The following is a 19,515-nucleotide window of genomic DNA, read 5'->3' on the forward strand; positions in this document are numbered from 1 at the left end:
TTCCAACTGTCCCGTAATGTCAACAAGACTCTATGAGATCAGGAAAAATTGGGACATGGAAGAGCTATGACCTAAAAAAGGTGGTGTCAGTATGCAAAGCATTAGTAGTGGCGGGTGAATCTGCTGAAAAAAAACACTTGGATACAAAAAATACCAATTTTTGTAATCCTACAGTGTCAGACATTTATAAGCCCTGCCTTTGCTTTGCCCGGCTGTAGCCAGTGAATAACAAAAATACTCCTTTAATGCAAATTTGCATTGCTCCTGTCCTTACTTCTATTCTCCAGATCATCAAATGGTGCATCAGAAAAACATTTTGTTGTACGTTGTGTAAGTTTTACCAACCTAACACACAAGATTTTGCTAAACTCTGAAAATATCAAAAATATCTGGGGCACTGTTGAGTGAGGAGAAGACAGATATGATTTAAAGGAGCCAAAGGGTCTGAAACAACCTGGAAAAAGGAGCAGGTGTTCGCAACACCACGCTGACCACCACATAACATCCAGGTGGACCTTCAACAACACTCACTAAAGGGTAAGAGCTCATTCACAGCAAGAAAACCACTCATTGATGTCTATGAGTTGTGATAAAACACTCCGGGATCGCCTTTGCTGGGGTCAAAGGTCACGTGCGTTCAGCATGAAACTCAGGCGCAGAGCTAGGATTCGGGTATAATCCCTGTGTCTTGTGGCTGTGATGACTCTTGACATGGTGTTTTACCTCTGACATGAAACTGTCTTCAACAACCTCAAGTTTGAGGCTGTGTGCCCATGTAGCGTTTTTTAAGCGTTTCCGCAGCACTGAGACAAGTGTTTCTGCTGCAGAAATGCTTAAGAAAAGCATTGAATGGTTTTGTAAAGGAAAACGCACATGTTCTGCCAATAGTGCGTTTTTAACCGCAGCGGAAACGCTTAGCAGTTAAAAACGCAGCATGTTCATTAATTTTGCGGAATTGCCCGCGATTCCGCATACCATCAATTTATATGGGCAAAAACGCTTAGGAAAACGCATGCAAAAACGCTTGACAAACGCTTACAAAAGCGTGTCAAAAAATGCATGTGGGACGCCCTCACACCCAGGGCTGTGGGGTACTCGGTACAGGGCCCGGTGGATCTCAATGGAAGTTATCACGGTAGCTGTGACCCGGCCCGTGGCCCTGGGCGCCCATTGCAAATGTTCAGTGTGAATGAATAAGTCGTGACGCCACCTGTGGTGTTCGGCAATGTAGATGTTAGGCCGACGCTGCAGACAGATCCTCTGGGACAGATGGTGTGGTGCAGCAGTGATGGTATAGCCCTCCACAGGCAGGGCTGTAGTCCCAGGGCAGAGTAGATATCGTGACACTTAGATGGTGTACTGTCAGGCGCAGGGGAGGTAGCAGTGCTGGGCAGGTTGACGCAGGAATAAGTGGAGGACACCAGGGCATGTAGTTCCAAAGCTTTACTCACAGTCTGTCGTACCAACAAGTGCCTGCTTCTGTGCCATGTCCTCTGGGTCTGGGACTCAGTCAGCCCCCAGGCCAGATGGAATACTCCTTTCCAACACTCCGCCAACTTGTGCCTTTCTGAACGTCTCCTCTTATAGCGCCTTTAGATGAAGTACTCCTAGTACTGAGTTACACTGGAGTTCCTCCTGTCTGATGTTCCTATGAACACTACTTGTACGGCAGACAGCTGTAGCCTGCTTTGGGGACTCCTTGCTACTAAGTCACGGCTCACTATCCAGTTGCTGTTGTGCCCCCAAGTCTTGTGTGGGAAAAAACTGGTCACTACTTCTATTCCTCCGGTGTCTGCTGCAGGACCATTAGTATCCGTACAACCTCGGGGACCGGGCCCCGGCCTTGCGCTTAGAACTTCTAGGAAGGGTTCTCTTCTCACCCATGTCCTCTGTTCTCTTTTACTCCTCATGTTCCGTACTAATCCTTTCTTTCTATGGAGAGTCAAGCTTTCAGTCTATGTTGCTCTCTCTTTCTCTCTTTCCCGTGCCAACAGACCCAGATCACTGTGATCTGCTGCAGCACTTCCATCCATCTATCCCTCTCTCTAGGGATCTTCTCCTCTCTCCAACCAACTACTGACCAACCAACTCAAACTATTCCCACTCCTTGAAATGTAATCTAACTCCACCCACCTCCCAGCACGTTTCGTGTTCCAAGCAGGGAGCCACCAATGGGTGCTTTGCTATACTCCAAGCAGGGAGCCGCATATGCGTTTTCCAGGGAGCAGGGTGTGCGATTCTGCTCAGGTTTATTCTGCATGAGAGTTTTATGACTCCTATACAGATGTTTCTGATAATGACTATTTCAAGCTACATATGAAAATGATTAAAACTAACTAACTAATTGGTTACTCATACACCTGATTATAATCCTACAAAGTATCTGACTTTGTAAGTGTACCTAGAAGACATGATGCTATTTTGAAGGTAAAGGGTGGTAACACCAAATATTGATTTGATTTAGATTTCTCTTTTGTTCATTTACTTTGCATTTTCTAAATGAATAAAAATAAAATATTATCACTCCTACAGTTGAAAACATTCTTGCTTTGCAGCATTTTTTCCACTGCTTAAAAATGGCAGTTTTTCTCTCCATCATGAGGGTCTGCTTTCCTTTCTTCTCCTGGCTCCTTGTAGGTGCTGTAGGAATTCAGGACGAAATGTCCTGGATGGTAGATACTGTATGTGTCAGTAATATAAACTGTACCAGTAACACTAGGTTACATAGAGGATTTAATGTGACTGAATTTTGGGTCTGTGTTTTTGGAGTTACCAAAAGAACCTGACTGGGAAAAGTTGATCCTATGATCCACTCTGGGGTTTACAGACTATTAACAGAAGCTTGGTTAGCTCAGTAGTGTGGACTGTGTTGAGACTGGAGAAAGACAAAGATGCTAGTTAGGATGCTCTGTAAAAAGAGGTCTGCTGGAACCAAACAGAGAGATGTTTGTTTGGTGAACACGTTTAATACAAGTGTTAGCTGCTGCTGGGAATACCGTAGATTTATGCTGTTTCCTTCTGCCAGAAGAAAAGGACAGTTCATATTATACATTGATTATGAAGTAAGGCTGTTTTCTTTTTGGAGCTGTAAAGTTTATGATGGACAATAAACTACATGCTGTTTTGATATAAAACCCTGTTCCACGTGTATCCAAGTGGCTACACTAGCGCGTGGACCCCTATAGTGCCTATATTTAAAGTGACACTTTTGCATAGTTTATTGCATCCGCTGTCTATTAAAAACCCCGATAATATCAGATTGTTATCATTGCCAAATGACAAACACAACTCTGTTACATCTATATCTGTTCCATCGTGGTTCGGAAATCCGCGACTAGCCCTGTACATTTTGTGCAGGACGCTACGCCTTCTTCTTCAGCTGATGCTCACTCTGCTATCCCACCTCTCTGTGTGGGTTTTCTGCACTGTGCGAAACCACTATTATTTAGCGAGTCTAGGGAGCAGATGGTAACACAAGAGTGAACTTTCAGGAAACTGCAGGAAACTTGTGTCAGCCAATCATTGTACGTGGCGTTTATGCAGTCACTGACTGCTGCTGGTGACACTTGCACATTGCGAAGTGTGCAGAATGGATGTGCCGGGTCGACTGGATATTTCCAATCGAGACCCCCAGGATGTGTATGAGCTGATAAACCGGCTGGGTAGTGGGAGCTATGGGGAAGTTTATAAGGTAGGTAATGATAACTGTATGTGTTCAGCGATCGTTCCTGTTGTTGTGACTACAACTCTGAGCATGCTGAGAGTTGTAGTTTTTGCAGGTTCCACAAGTTTCAGAGCAACGATGTACAATCTAATTTCTTATGTCTTATGTACTGTATGTATTCTGCATGCACTGGGAAATGCAGAGTACTTATTCTCTTCTCTGTAGACCCCCCATTGCTTGCAAAAAGGGAGAATTTCTCGTAGAAACCCACATAAATCCATAATGCTGTGGACTCGACTTCGACCATTAAACCTAAAGCATATATAATTTACACTTACTGTATGTGAGTGTCCTAGGTATCTCTCAGAACTGAGGATGTGCGAAGGATGACAGTGATGGTTCTGGACTTCCTCTCACTGAAAAACAAAACTGTCACTCTTCTGGCTGATAACAGAGAGCAATGAATTGTAATCAATTACTCATATCCAGGCATCTCTCATAGACTGTAATGTCAAGTATCCCTGGATGGGCTGTCACTTTTCCAATGGGAATGGTGATAAGTACTGCTGTTCTTGAGATCGATGAAGTTCCCAGTAGTTGGACCTCCAGTGGTCATACCGTAAGGCAAGGGGTCTATGGGCAGAATTGGTTGTCTGTAGTAAAATGAATGCATTAGCATTACACTTGCAAATCCTCAAAAGTGGTAAAAAAAGTTGTGCATAAGCCACAAGAAGTCCGACTTAATCAGAATTCTTTAGACTATCATTCATTGTCTGCAACTTTTGTCTTTTGCAGATAAATGTCATCGGTGGCCCAATGTGACCACAATGCCCTACATTGTATTCGTGACAGAACGTAAAAGTGTAAATAAAATTAGATTGCAAGAAGACAGAATCTTAAAGGGGGGTGTAGAAAGAGATTATGCTTTACAAGGGGATGTATGATGTTATCAAGAAGGGGTATGAACTTTACAAAGTATAGAAAACATACAAGGGAGTTTTTAAATGTTACAAAAAAGTTGTCCAAACTTTACCATAGGGTGTATGAACTTTACAAGAGGTCCATACCAATCAAAAGGATATATGAACTCTGCAAGGCTCTGGCTTTAGCGGGGACGTGTATAAACTTTACAGTGAACCTTTCCAATAAATCTAAACTTTACCATGAGTTGGGGTGTAAAAAACCTTACAAGGAGTCTGAAATTTACTGGGAGGTTTTTAAAAAAACTTTACAAGGAATTTAAGCTTTTCCATGGGGTAGCTAAACTTTGCAAAGAGTTTTTCGTTTTACGATGGGGCTTATGAACTGTACAAGGAATTTAAGCTTTACCAGAGGGTATATAAACTCTACAAGGAGGTTGAACTTTGTCAGGGGTCTATGAACTTTACAAGGAGTTTAAGCCTTACCAAGGGGTCGCTGAATTTTACAAGGAATTTAGGCTTTGCCAGGGGGTCTATGAACTTTATTGGGAGCTTCAAGCTTTTTCAGTGGGTATATAAACTGTACAAGGAGTTTAAGCTTTACCAGGGGATAAAATGACATGTAAAAGGAGATTCAATTTTACCAGATGGTCTATGGATCTTACAAGGAATTTAGGGTTTGGCAGAGGATTTATTATCTGTACAAGGAGTTTAGGCTTTATCAGGAGTATATGAACTTTACAAGGCATATAAGCTTTACCAGGGGGTATATGAACTGTACAAGGAGTTTAAGATTTATCAGGGGGTACAGTACAGACCAAAAGTTTAGACACACCTTCTCACCTTTCTTTATTTTCATGACTATGAAAATTAACACATGTGGAATTATATAATTATCAAAAGAGTGTGAAACAACTGAAAATATGTCTTATATTCTAGGTTCTTCAAAGTAGCCACCTTTTGCTTTGATTACTGCTTTGCACACTCTTGGCATTCTCTTGATGAGCTTCAAGAGGTAGTCACCGGAAATGGTCTTCCATCAGTCTTGAAGGAGTTCCCAGAGATGCTTAGCACTTGTTGGCCCTTTTGCCTTCACTCTGCGGTCCAGCTCACCCCAAACCATCTCGATTGGGTTCAGGTCTGGTGACTGTGGAGGCCAGGTCATCTGGCGTAGCACCCCATCACTCTCCTTCTTGGTCAAATAGCCCTTACACAGCCTGGAGGTGTGTTTGGGGTCATAGTCCTGTTGAAAAATAAAGGATGGTCCAACTAAACGCAAACCGGATGGAATAGCATGCCGCTGCAAGATGCTGTGGTACCCATGCTGGTTCAGTATGCCTTCCATTTTGAATAAATCCCCAACAGTGTCACCAGCAAAGCACACCCACACCATCACACCTCCTCCTCCATGCTTCACAGTGGGAACCTTTTCTGCGTTGCACAAAGAAACGGTGGTTGGAACCAAAGATCTCAAATTTGGACTCATCAGACCAACGCACAGATTTCCACTGGTCTAATGTCCATTCCTTGTGTTCTTTAAGCCCAAACAAGTCTCTTCTGCTTGTTGCCTGTCCTTAGCAGTGGTTTCCTAGCAGCTATTTTACCATGAAGGCCTGCTGCACAAAGTCTCCTCTTACCAGTTGTTGTAGAGATGTGTCTGCTGCTAGAACTCTGTGTGGCATTGACCTGGTCTCTAATCTGAGCTGCTGTTAACCTGCGATTTCTGAGGCTGGTGACTCGGATGAACTTATCCTCCACAGCAGAGGTGACTCTTGGTCTTCCTTTCCTTTGGCGGTCCTCATGTGAGCCAGTTTCTTTGTAGCGCTTGATGGTTTTTGCCACTGCACTTGGGGACACTTTCAAAGTTTTCCCAATTTTTCAGACTGACTGACCTTCATTTCTTAAAGTAATGATGGCCACTCGTTTTTCTTTACTTAGCTGCTTTTTTCTTGCCATAATACAAATTCTATTCAGTAGGACTATCAGCTGTGTATCCACCAGACTTCTGCACAACACAACTGATGATCCCAACCCCATTTATAAGGCAATAAATCCCACTTATTAAACCTGACAGGGCACACCTGTGAAGTGAAAACCATTTCCGGTGACTACCTCTTGAAGCTCATCAAGAGAATGCCAAGAGTGTGCAAAGCAGTAATCAAAGCAAAAGGTGGCTACTTTGAAGAACCTAGATTATAAGACATATTTTCAGTTGTTTCACACTTTTTTATTAATTATATAATTCCACATGTGTTAATTCATAGCTTTGAGGCCATGCTGTACATAACAAGAGAGGGCACTGTATAATAAGGGATGGTAATATACATAATAAAGGAGACTATGTAATAGATATACATGTATGTGTGAGTGGCTATATATATAGGTATATGGGTATATATATGGTAGAGGACCCGAGAATGAGAAAGGACAACAAAGACCACCCCCATTGAGGGGTGAGAAGGAAATTTTTTTTTATACAGCTCTGGCAAAAATTAAGAGACCACTGCACAGTTTTATAAAAATCAGCTTCTCTACATGTCTGACAGCCATTCAATTCTAGTGTCAGTTGAATTCCAACCAGAGCACACCTCATTCTACTTAATGTGCTTCTGATTAAGTGATCACCTGAACCAAATCTTATTTAACAAAGGAAAGTATAAGGCTAAGTGCACACGTACCGGAACTCTCGCGGAAATTACTGCGAGAATTCTGGAATTCCAGTCCGCGGGAAAATCGCATTTTAAATTCCCGCGATTTTCTCGCGGAAAAACTAGCATTTTGCAAGCGTATTTAGCTTGCAAAATGCTAGCGTTCTCCAAGCGATCTGTAGCATCGCTTGGAGAACTGATTGACAGGTTGGTCACACTCGTCAAACATAGTGTTTGACAAGTGTGACCAACTTTTTACTACTGAGGCCGCCTATGCGGCATCAATAGCAAAAGATAGAATGTAAAAAAAAAATAAAAAATAGTGTTATTCTCACCCTCCGACGTCCCGCGCAGGCGTTCCCAGTAATCCTTTGCGAAAATGCCGTCGCGCGAATGACCACAAGACTTCGCGATCCCGCGAGAACGGACGCCATCGCGGGCATTTTCGCAAAGGACTACTGGGAACGAGAGCGTGAAGAGAAGCGGGAAGGCTGCGTGGGACGTCGGAGGGTGAGAATAACAATATTTTTTATTTTTAAATTCTATTTTTTACAGGGATATGGTACCCAAAGCCCGGAGGACAGTCTCCTCTCCTCCGGACCGTGGGTACCATCCGCAATTGTTCTGCTTACTTTCCACATGGTGTGCACAGCCACATGCGGAAAGTAAGCGGAACAATGCATTCCTATGGGTGCGGGATCGCCGCGATTCCGCAAATTAATGAGCATGCTGCGGTTTTTACCGCGAAGCGATTCCGCCGCGGTAAAAACCGCAGCATTAGTACAGCATTGCGGAATCCCATAGGAATACATGGGATGCCTATTTTTCGCGTTTTCGCGGCAAAATCGCGCGGTTAAAACCGCCGCGGAAACGCGAAAAAAACGCCACGTGTGAACTCAGCCTTCGGCTGAGTGCAGACGGACTTTTTAGCCCTGCGGATTTCTCCGCGCAGAATGGAAGAAATCCGCAGGTCAAATGACCTGCATTTTTCCTGCGGATTTCTTCCATTTTTCCTGAGGTTTAATTGCGGTTTTTGTGCAGTTTTCCACTGCGGTTTTCCCCCTGCGGATTTGGTGACAGGGGAGATGGAAAACCGCACAAAAGAAGTAACATGCTGCGGATTTTGTACTGCAGGAAAACCGCGCGGAAAAATCCGCAGCGTCTGCACAGCGTTTTTTTTTGCATTGATTTTAAGGCTACTGTACATCACAATGTGGATATGCAGCATTTCTGCACGGTAAAATCCGTTGCGGATCTGCTGCAAATCTGCATAGTGTGCACACAGCCTAAGGGTATGTGCACACGTTGCGGATTTGCTGCGGATCCGCAGCGGATTTGCCACTGCGGATCTGCTGCAGTTTGGCTAGTGATTTACAGTACAATGTTATTCTATGGAGAGAAAAAAACGCTGTGCATATGCTGCGGAAAAATCCGCGCAGAAACCCAGCGGTTTATTTTCCGCAGCATGTCAATTTTTTGTGCGGATTCCGCAGTGTTTTTACACCCATTCCATTATAGGAATCCGCAGGTATAAAATGCATGCCAAATCAGCACTAAATCTGCAATAAATCCGCAGGAAATCTGCATAAAAAACGAGCGGATTTTGACCTGTGGATTCTACCAAAAGATGCAGATTCCGCGCGGAAAATTCCACACAGCAATCCGCAACATGTGCACATACCCTAAAAACCCTGCTGTGTTATTCACAATCCTCTTGCAATAGGACAAGCTGGATGGCAAAACAAGTGCTAGTAATATCCCAAAAATAATAGGAATAAAAAAATAACTTTTTTTAACTATGGCAAAGGAGTTGAAAAGAAAAGTCGAGTGAGGAAAAGAAGGGCTCAATTCTGGCTTTACTAGGACTGGTTTTTCCTGCAGGACAATGCGCCATGCCACACAGCTAGGTCAATCAATGTGTGGATGAAGGACCACCACATCAAATCCCTGTCATGGCCAACCCAATCTCCAGACCTGAACATCATTGAAAACCTCTGGAATGTAATCAAGAAGAAGATGGATAGTCACAAGCCATCAAACAAAGAAGAACTGCTTACATTTTTGTACCAGTAGTGGCATAACGTCACCCAAAGCAGTGTGAAAGACTGGTGGAAAGCATGCCAAGACGCATGAAAGCTGTGATTCAAAATCACAAAATATTGTTTTCTGAACTCTTCCTGAGTTAAAACATTAGTATTATTCAGTGGTGTAACTACAAAGTTATGGGCCCCGCTGCGAACTTTCAAATGGGCCCCCCATGCCAAAATACACGCTCATCTCCGCTCCGTACACCTCGTACATGCGCGGCTCCGCTCCGCACACCTCATACACAAGTGGCTCCGCTCTATACACCTCGTACACGTGTGGCTCCGCTCCGTACACCTCGTACACGTGTGGCTCCACTCCGTACACCTCGTACACGCTTGGCTCCGCTCCGTACACCTCGTACATGCGTGGCTCTGCTCCGTACACCTCGTACACGTGTGGCTCCGCTCCGTACACCTCGTACATGCTTGGCTCCGCTCCGTACACCTCGTACATGCGTGGCTCTGCTCCGTACACTTTGTACACACACGGCTCCGCTCTGTACACCTCGTACATGCGTGGCTCCGCTCCGTACACCTTGTACACACACGGCTCCGCTCTGTACACCTCGTACACACACAGCTCCGCTCCGTACACCTTGTACACATGTGGCTCCGTACACCTCGTACACACACGGCTCTGCTCCGTTCACCTCGTACACACACGGCTCCACTCCGCACACCTCATACACACACGGTTCCGCTCCATACACCTCGTACACACGCGGCTCCACTCCGTACACCTCATACACACACAGCTCTGTTACATCCACCCTGTAAACTAATCCTGACCCACACAGAAACTTTACCTCATCCAGCACCATGACAACCAGCACAGCAGAGTCCTGCAGAGTGCATACACGGAGGCCCCTGATCATGTGACCCCCTGACTCTTCCCCTCCTGTGACCTCATCATCACAGGTCCTGTGCGCACAGTGGAGAAAAAAGCCTAGCCATGGGCTGCTGTCAGTGCGGTGGGTCTCTGCGTGAGGGCGAGGACGGGGTGCAGTGCGGGATGTGGGTGGGGGGTCAAAAACGAGACTGTCCCATGAGAATCGGGATGATTGGGAGCTATGCCTGCCGGGCCCCTGACTCCCCCCCCAAGCCCGATCGCTGTGGCGATTCCTGCAACCGTGGTAGTTACGCCTCTGGTATTATTGTTTCTAAATGATTATGAACTTGTTTTCTTAGCATTATTTGATGTCTACAAGCTCTGCATTTTTTTGTTCTTTTGACCATTTCTCATTTTCTGAAAATAAATACAAAATTTAGTGCTTGGAAATTCGAAGACATGTTGTCAGTAGTTTATAGAATAAAACAGCAATTTACATTTTACTCAAAAATATACCTAGAAAGAGAAAAATCAGACAACATGAAAATTTTGCAGTGGTCTCTTAATTTTTGCCAGAGCTGTACAGTATGTATATGTACTGTATATATATACTACTCAAAAAAATAAAGGGAACACTTAAACAACACTATGTACTAGGATGTGTTTCATGTATATATTAAAAAAGCAATAAAAAGAACACACAAACAAACATAACCATTTTTCCTCAAGGGGGCCAATTGAATGTACAATTCGTCACAGTAACTTATTTATGATAATCTCTCAAAGAATTGAACAATCACAATTCAGAGAACTTATCTGTTATGAATAGTTACAATCATAACTGCTGGGACTCCGTTATTATCACCTAGCAATACATAGTGATCTTTTTTGTGTGTTCTTTTTGTTGCTTTTTTAATATAGCAACATAATATAATATAATAATATAATATATTATATAATATATTATATAATATATATAATATATAATAAATAATAATATATATAATATAATATATATATATTATATATATATATATATATATATAATATATATATATACACAGTGGGGCAAAAAAGTATTTAGTCAGTCAGCAATAGTGCAAGTTCCACCACTTAAAAAGATGAGAGGCGTCTGTAATTTACATCATAGGTAGACCTCAACTATGGGAGACAAACTGAGAAAAAAAAATCCAGAAAATCACATTGTCTGTTTTTTTTTCATTTTATTTGCATATTATGGTGGAAAATAAGTATTTGGTCAGAAACAAAATTTCATCTCAATACTTTGTGATATATCCTTTGTTGGCAATGACAGAGGTCAAACGTTTTCTGTAAGTCTTCACAAGGTTGCCACACACTGTTGTTGGTATGTTGGCCCATTCCTCCATGCAGATCTCCTCTAGAGCAGTGATGTTTTTGGCTTTTCGCTTGGCAACACGGACTTTCAACTCCCTCCAAAGGTTTTCTATAGGGTTGAGATCTGGAGACTGGCTAGGCCACTCCAGGACCTTGAAATGCTTCTTACGAAGCCACTCCTTCGTTGCCCTGGCGGTGTGCTTTGGATCATTGTCATGTTGAAAGACCCAGCCACGTTTCATCTTCAATGCCCTTGCTGATGGAAGGAGGTTTGCACTCAAAATCTCACGATACATGGCCCCATTCATTCTTTCATGTACCCGGATCAGTCGTCCTGGCCCCTTTGCAGAGAAACAGCCCCAAAGCATGATGTTTCCACCACCATGCTTTACAGTAGGTATGGTGTTTGATGGATGCAACTCAGTATTCTTTTTCCTCCAAACACGACAAGTTGTGTTTCTACCAAACAGTTCCAGTTTGGTTTCATCAGACCATAGGACATTCTCCCAAAACTCCTCTGGATCATCCAAATGCTCTCTAGCAAACTTCAGACGGGCCCGGACATGTACAGGCTTAAGCAGTGGGACACGTCTGGCACTGCAGGATCTGAGTCCATGGTGGCGTAGTGTGTTACTTATGGTAGGCCTTGTTACATTGGTCCCAGCTCTCTGCAGTTCATTCACTAGGTCCCCCCGCGTGGTTCTGGGATTTTTGCTCACCGTTCTTGTGATCATTCTGACCCCACGGGGTGGGATTTTGCGTGGAGCACCAGGGAGATTATCAGTGGTCTTGTATGTCTTCCATTTTCTAATTATTGCTCCCACAGTTGATTTCTTCACTCCAAGCTGGTTGGCTATTGCAGATTCAGTCTTCCCAGCCTGGTGCAGGGCTACAATTTTGTTTCTGGTGTCCTTTGACAGCTCTTTGGTCTTCACCATAGTGGAGTTTGGAGTCAGACTGTTTGAGGGTGTGCACAGGTGTCTTTTTATACTGATAACAAGTTTAAACAGGTGCCATTACTACAGGTAATGAGTGGAGGAAAGAGGAGACTCTTAAAGAAGAAGTTACAGGTCTGTGAGAGCCAGAAATCTTGATTGCTTGTTTCTGACCAAATACTTATTTTCCACCATAATATGCAAATAAAATGAAAAAAAAACAATGTGATTTTCTGGATTTTTTTTTCTCAGTTTGTCTCCCATAGTTGAGGTCTACCTATGATGTAAATTACAGACGCCTCTCATCTTTTTAAGTGGTGGAACTTGCACTATTGCTGACTGACTAAATACTTTTTTTCCCCACTGTATATATAATATATATATATTATATATAATAATATAATATATATAATATATTATATAATATATTATATAATAATATAATATATTATATTATAATATAATATAATTTTTAATATAGCATAAAGCTATATTTTAATTAATACTCCAATTGCATTTGACAGTAAATAGCAATTTGTAATAATTGGGGATACTATATCATACTGAAAGACAGTGAAACATGAACTGTACTAGGAGTTTAAACTTTACCAGGGGGTTTGTGTGCGGGGTCTTTTCTCCTGACATCTATGGCACCATTTTTAGTTAAGGTTGCATTATCTCAATAGTTCAGCCATGTCTCTATCTCAAGATAAAAAAACAACCCTTTCAGACCTCTTAGTACCTGGATAGAAAAAATTGTGCAAAATATTGCTCTTTACAATTTGCACTTTTTTTTTTTAAGCTAGTCGGTTTGTTAAAATCTTCAGCCTGAAAATGTGCAGTCTTCTTTCTATATATTCAGCAGCATCATTATCAATATTTGCTACATTGTGATTGTGTACACTAGATATGTATCTAGATGCAGACAAATCACAAAACTTTGCTAGTCCTGTTTTTACTTTATTTATTTATGCCATTAGCATCTATGGTGAAACATCTCTTCTGATTCTGGGCAATTCTGCATCCGATAATTCAGCAATTGCGTCCACGAGAATCTAGAATTTCCAAAACTTAAACTAAAATATGTTTGGAGTTGGTGCTGCGACTTGTAGTATGTGACATTTCGGTGTGTTGTGCAGTGAACCTAGCAGTTTTGGTGAGAAGGGTTACGGGTGTGACAATTCTGCCTCCGTCCACAAAGCCTCGGTTTACTGTTATTCTGTTTCTCCAGTTCCTTTTATAACACAAATTGTCAGTATCAATTGTCAGAGGAAGAGGTCGGTGACATTGACCACGCTGATGTCACCGGGAGCGCAGGGTACCATGCCCTATTAGATTGTTGCAATATTTAGGCCACCTGCTGACTGTGATACTTCTCCCCCCTCGCGGCCATGCTGCGTTTTGTGGCTTCCTGTTCTTATGCGTGACACAGGTGCACATAGCATCCTCTTGGCTTCCTGTAAAACACACTGTGCACACTGCTGCTTTTTCTCATGGTATCTACTTCATTGCTGGATGAAGGCCCCTGACCTAAACGTGTTCTGATGGCCACTGATACGTGAGTTTTTCTTTTCTAGAAACAATTTTTTTTGTTATAAAATCCAAATAAACTTACTTGGACCCGATCGAATACTCATTTCTCCTTTATAGGGACTATCCAGCAGAGAGCCATCCATGTATTATATGTTCAGTCTAGGTTTGCAAGATCAAGACCTGTAGTTGGAAATATTGTTAACAGGATGACGGCTGTCTAATATGAATGTCCCGTAGGTAATCCCGATATCAGTGGATTATTGTCAATGGCTACGGGCCACACAGCTGCTATGGGGTCCCCCTCTGCCTGTCATAGCAAGTTCTGCTGTATCGGCATCCTGGATGCCGATACAGTTGAAAGCAATGATGGAGGAGGGATCACCAGCTGACACTCCCTCTCCCATCTTTCTTCCTTGGCTACTGATGTCTCAGTGCTGTAGGTACAGCAGGTATGCAGGATGCATTGATGAGACACGAGATGGATGTAACTTTTGGTGGTGGCTTTAGATATATGGATGCCGACGGGGCTATCCTGAGCAACCGAACAAGATAACAACAATTGTCCTCGCAGGGACCAAACACAAAGAAACACGGGTAATGAGAACACGACTAACCCGGCGAAGGCCGGTCACTATAGGGCTGCGGTATGGCCGACTACGGGTCCTTAGTTGCTATGTGTCACTTAGCCGTCTTGACGTCCCACGGCATGCTGTCCAATGATGCTTCGGCATCACAGCTGCTGGGCCCAGCTGCTGAGGATCTGGTGGAGGCTTCGGGCGTTCCTACGCCCAGGCGAGGTGGGGGCACAACAGGCCGTAGGAGAGTCCTTTGACGGGGTAACCCTCCGCGGAGGCAGCGGGATACCACCTGTTAGCGGGAGGATGGAGGCCGCAGCCCCTGGGCAGGGACAAGCCGCAGTGATGCGGAGTGGCGGTTGGTAGGCCGCTGGCACAGCTTGGGCTGTGCTGGGAGTCCCACGGATGGTGAGGGGCAGGCCCCAGCTGCAGGCAGAAGCAGGGCGGTGGTGGCTGTGGGCGGCAACAGGCAGGCCGCAGCCACGAGTTGGGATGAGGTGACCGCGGGTGGCAGCAGGAAGGCCGCAGCCGTGGACTGGAATGAAGCGGCAACGGCCGTGGGTGGCAGCGGGCAGTCCGCAGCCGCGGACTGGAGTGGAGAGGCAGCGGCCAGGCCGCAGCTGCGGACTGGAGTGAAGCGGTGTTCTTTGGCTCGGTGCCGTCTCCCTGCTTTCTACAGCGAGTCTCCCTCCCGTCTCTCCTGCCACTGTCTTCCTGTCTTCCTCTCTGTTGGCTGCTGGAGGCTCTTGCTCTCTGACGCGCTTGAGGTCTCCTGCTCCTCCTCTGCCAATCTGCTGACTCACCCTCGCTAGCGTCCTCCGCCCCTTTTATATTAGCTCCTCCCCCAACCGTTCTGGAAGTCTCTGCCGTCCGTCCTCTAATTCTGTCCCCTGGAAACAGATGACCTAGGAACCTTGGTGACGGTCCCCTTGGTTCCGGCCCGGACACGCGGCGGGGGCCCTTCCTTCTACAGTGCAGCGGGCACGATGACATCACTACATGTCCGCTGTGCTGAGATGTGCAGGCACAAAGCGGTCACTGCTGAGAACGTAGCAGCGGGGAAACGAGGAGGAATGAGTTGCTTTTTGAAAAAAAAAACAAAGAGAAAATTGTGGTGGCCACAATACAGTATAGAGGACTATTGGGAGTGCAGTATACTGTATGGACTATGGGGAGTGCAGTATACTGTATGTATGATTATGGGAAGTGCATTATACTGCGTGGACATTGGGAGTGCAGTATACAGTATGGATGACTGAGGAGTGCATTATACTATATGGAGGACTATGGGAAGTGCATTGTACTGTTTGGAAAACTACAAGGAGTATGTTATACTGTATGGAGGACTAAGGGGAGTGTATTATACTTTATGACCTATGGGGAGTGCATTGTACTGTATGGAAGACTATGGGGATTGCATTGTACTGCATGCATGTCTGTGGGGAGTGCATTATACTGTATGCAGGACTATAGAGTGCAGTATACTGCATGGAGGACTATAGGGAGAGCATTATACTATATGGAGGGCTATGGGGAGTGCATTGTACAGTAAGGAGAACTTTGGGGTACATTATACTATAAGGAGAACTATGGCGAGTGTATTATACAGTACTGTATGGAGGACTTTGTGGAGTGCAGTATACTTTATGGTGGTCTACGGGAGGTTTTTATAGTGTATGGTCTGTGGAAGACTATGGGAAGTGGAATATACTGTATAGAGGCTATGGGTAGGAGGTGTCTTATACTGTATAGTCTATGGAAGACCATGGGGAGTTCTGCATACTGTATGGAATATGAAGAGTGCATTATATTGGATAGAGGACTATGGGGAGTGCAGTATACTGTATGTAGAATTATGGGGTGCAGTATACAATATGAAGGGCAATAGGGCCCATTATACTATATTGAGGGTTATGTGGGGTTATTATAATATTTGGAGGGTTATGTGGGAGCCTTTATACTTCATGGAGGGCTATGTGGAGGTCATTATACTGTATGCAAGCAATTATACAGTGTGAAGATTTGTGTGAGATCAATCATAATGTGTGGGAGCCATTATACAGTTTGAAGGGCTAGTAGGGGCCATTATACAGTTTGGTGAAGTTTGGGATCCATTATATTATATGTAGGCCCAGTGTACAGTACTGCATGGAGGGCTGTGTGGGGATCATACTGTATTGGGGTCACCATACTTTGTCAGGGGAGTTGAGGTGGGGTTCAGTAGGGTCATCATACTGTGCTTGTGGAAGAATTCACTCTGTGGATATTATATAGTGTTTAGGGGTACTTTTGTTGGCATCATACTTTATGGGTGGAATGAAAGTAGAATCTAGGGCTTCAGTAGGAGGAAAATTACTTTGTAAAGGCTGCAAAGTTGAAATTATATGCTCTTCTTTGACCCCACAAAATATTATTTTGTTTTTCCCTAATTCCCCTCCTTGTATAAAATCTGTGAGGTCCTGATACTCATGAGCATATAAAAAAAACATCCGATTTTCATCCAGAAAATTTTTCTTTCATCCATGTGTTCTCCGTTTTCAGCAGTTATTAAAATTTCTTGTGTTAATGAATTGCAATGTATCTATAAAAATTGTCTGGTTCGTATAGTATCAGGTTTTTTTGTTTTTTTGAGCACTTATAGACTTGGCGAATCTTATCTGAAATCATGGACAGCAGTCGGACAAAAAATACTGTACTGTTGTGTGAATGTAACCATACATTGACGGACTTCATACCTATTGAGTGTGGTTGACTTTCTTCTTCAACTAAAATTCCTCTTTGACTCCTTTTTATACTAATGTTGGACAGTGATCTGCTGATCACCACCACATGTCAAAAGCCTTCTCCTCCCTGCTGATATCATCAGAGCAGCCCCTCACCATGAGATCTGTGTGCCCTTATGGTAACTACTCTGCAAACAAACATTTATTTTAAATCCTCATGGAACCTTATGGATAAAATGTTAAGGTCTCATTCAGACATCAGTGACTTTTCACATATGCATAAAAAAATAAATAAATTGACAAAGTTCTCCTATTCAGTGCAATGTTAAGCGGGGGCAGCACACAGACTGTACGCTGATGACACCTGTATGCTGGGTTTGATTTTTACAGACCCGTAGACTTGTATGGGTAATTCTGATCTGTAACATGGATAAAAAAAGACGTGTCTCCGTGATTTTTTTGAGGACACATGGACACATTCAAAACCACTGACCTGAATAGCTCCATAAAGTATAATGGGTTTATGTTCTGTAAGTCAAAGTCACCATCACATTTGTCTTTAAAATGGTCGTCTGAATGATAACTAATGGAAGTTTAGATATTGGCGTCCAATCCCCAACTTATATTGTGATGAAAGGTGCAGTAATTAGAACAACGGGCCCGATTTATCAAGACTGGCGTTGTTCACATTGGTCTTGATGAGGGAGCGTGCTGGAGTCAGACACTCCTGATTCATGGATGGAGTAAGCCTCAGTAGTGTGCACCTCCGTATGGGCCTTGCAACAAATCCTCCCCAGCTCCTGCCGGAGTCAAATTTGTGGTGCAGAAAACGCCGCTGCTCGTCATTAATTTGATGAGCAGTGGTCACCATGCCTTCATCCCAAACCATCTCCGGCCATTTTGGCGGAGCTGGGAGAAACTAGCGTGAAGATGCGAATAGTTGCAAAATTTAGGCACAAGTCTAAGCTGCGCCTAAATTTTGCGACTTTCGAAAGCTATCTATCTATCTATCTATCTGTCTATCTTTTATCTTTTCAATATCTATCTATCTAGTATCAATCAATCAATCTATCTATCTATCTATTATCTATCTATCTATTATCTATCTATCCAATATCTATCTATCTATTATCTATCATCAATCAATCTATCTATTATCTATCCAATATCTATCTATTATCTATCTATTATTTGTCAATCTATCTATTATCTATCTATCTATCTATCTATTATCTATCTAGTATCAATCAATCTATTACCTATCCAATATCTTTCTATCTATTATCTATCAATCTATCTATCTATTATCTATCATAGATAGATAATAGATGATAGATAGATAATAGATTATTGGGCAGCACGGTGGCTTAGTGGATAGCACTCTGCAGCCTTGCAGCGCTGGAGTTCTGGGTTCGAATCCCACCAAGGACAACATCTGCAAGGAGTTTGTATATTCTCCCCGTGATTGCGTGGGTTTCCTCCGGGTACTCCGGTTTCCTCCCACATTCCAAAGACATACTGATAGGAAATTTAGATTGTGAGCCCCATCGGGGACAGTGATGATAATGTGTGTAAACCGTAAAGCGCTGTGGAATATGTTAGCGCTATATATAAATAAAGATTATTCTTATTATAATAGACGGATAATAGCTGTATTTATTATCTGTCTATTATCTATCATCTAGTATCTATCATATATTATCTACCTATTATCTATCTATGATAGATAATAGATAGATTGATAGATAGATACTAGATAGATTGATAGACGGATAATAGATATATCTATTATCCGTGTAACACATGTACAGGGAACTGTCAGAGCATCTACCGGCATGCTGGAGCTTACAGACTCTAAGAAGAGTTTTGCAGTGGCTGTTAAACAGGGACCTACAAACACTAATCGTTTTTCTCCTGAGTGGCAGAAGACTACAACTCCCAGGGATCCTTGTTCCAGTGAGATGATAGAAGAAGGGAGGAGGAGGGACTTGGGGGAGGACGCTGAGGAGAAAGTGAATGTAAAGAGGGAGAGGAGAGAAAATGTGGCTGCTGCTGCTGGTTATGAGAAACAGAGCGGTGTGGATCTTAATTCCCCTAAGTTACAGAGTGTGGGGGACCCCGCGGAGATACCAGTGTTGCTGGAGAGAGCAAAGATCCAGAGAGCTCTGCCGGCACTCCCATCGGATAAAGGTCTAAATCCTGCAGCCCTCAGCTGGAGTCTAAAGAATCCTCTGATTGTTGGAGA

At 43.4% G+C, this 19,515-nt stretch overlaps 1 protein-coding gene across 1 annotated transcript in view; it reads left to right on the forward strand.

The window, feature by feature from the left end:
• The first annotated feature begins 3,422 nt into the window (after positions 1 to 3,422).
• The window catches only part of MAP4K1 (mitogen-activated protein kinase kinase kinase kinase 1), a 210,778-nt gene continuing 194,685 nt past the window's right edge, over positions 3,423 to 19,515 (forward strand). Inside the window, exon 1 of the mRNA XM_073549098.1 lies at positions 3,423 to 3,691. Coding sequence (XP_073405199.1) covers positions 3,590 to 3,691 — 102 coding nt within the window. The 5' untranslated portion in view covers positions 3,423 to 3,589. The remainder of the gene's footprint in view (positions 3,692 to 19,515) is intronic.

This window comes from Dendrobates tinctorius, unplaced genomic scaffold (assembly GCF_039654945.1).
Source record: "Dendrobates tinctorius isolate UK_male_01 unplaced genomic scaffold, ASM3965494v1 ptg000158l, whole genome shotgun sequence".
NCBI classification, from domain to species: domain Eukaryota; kingdom Metazoa; phylum Chordata; class Amphibia; order Anura; family Dendrobatidae; genus Dendrobates; species Dendrobates tinctorius.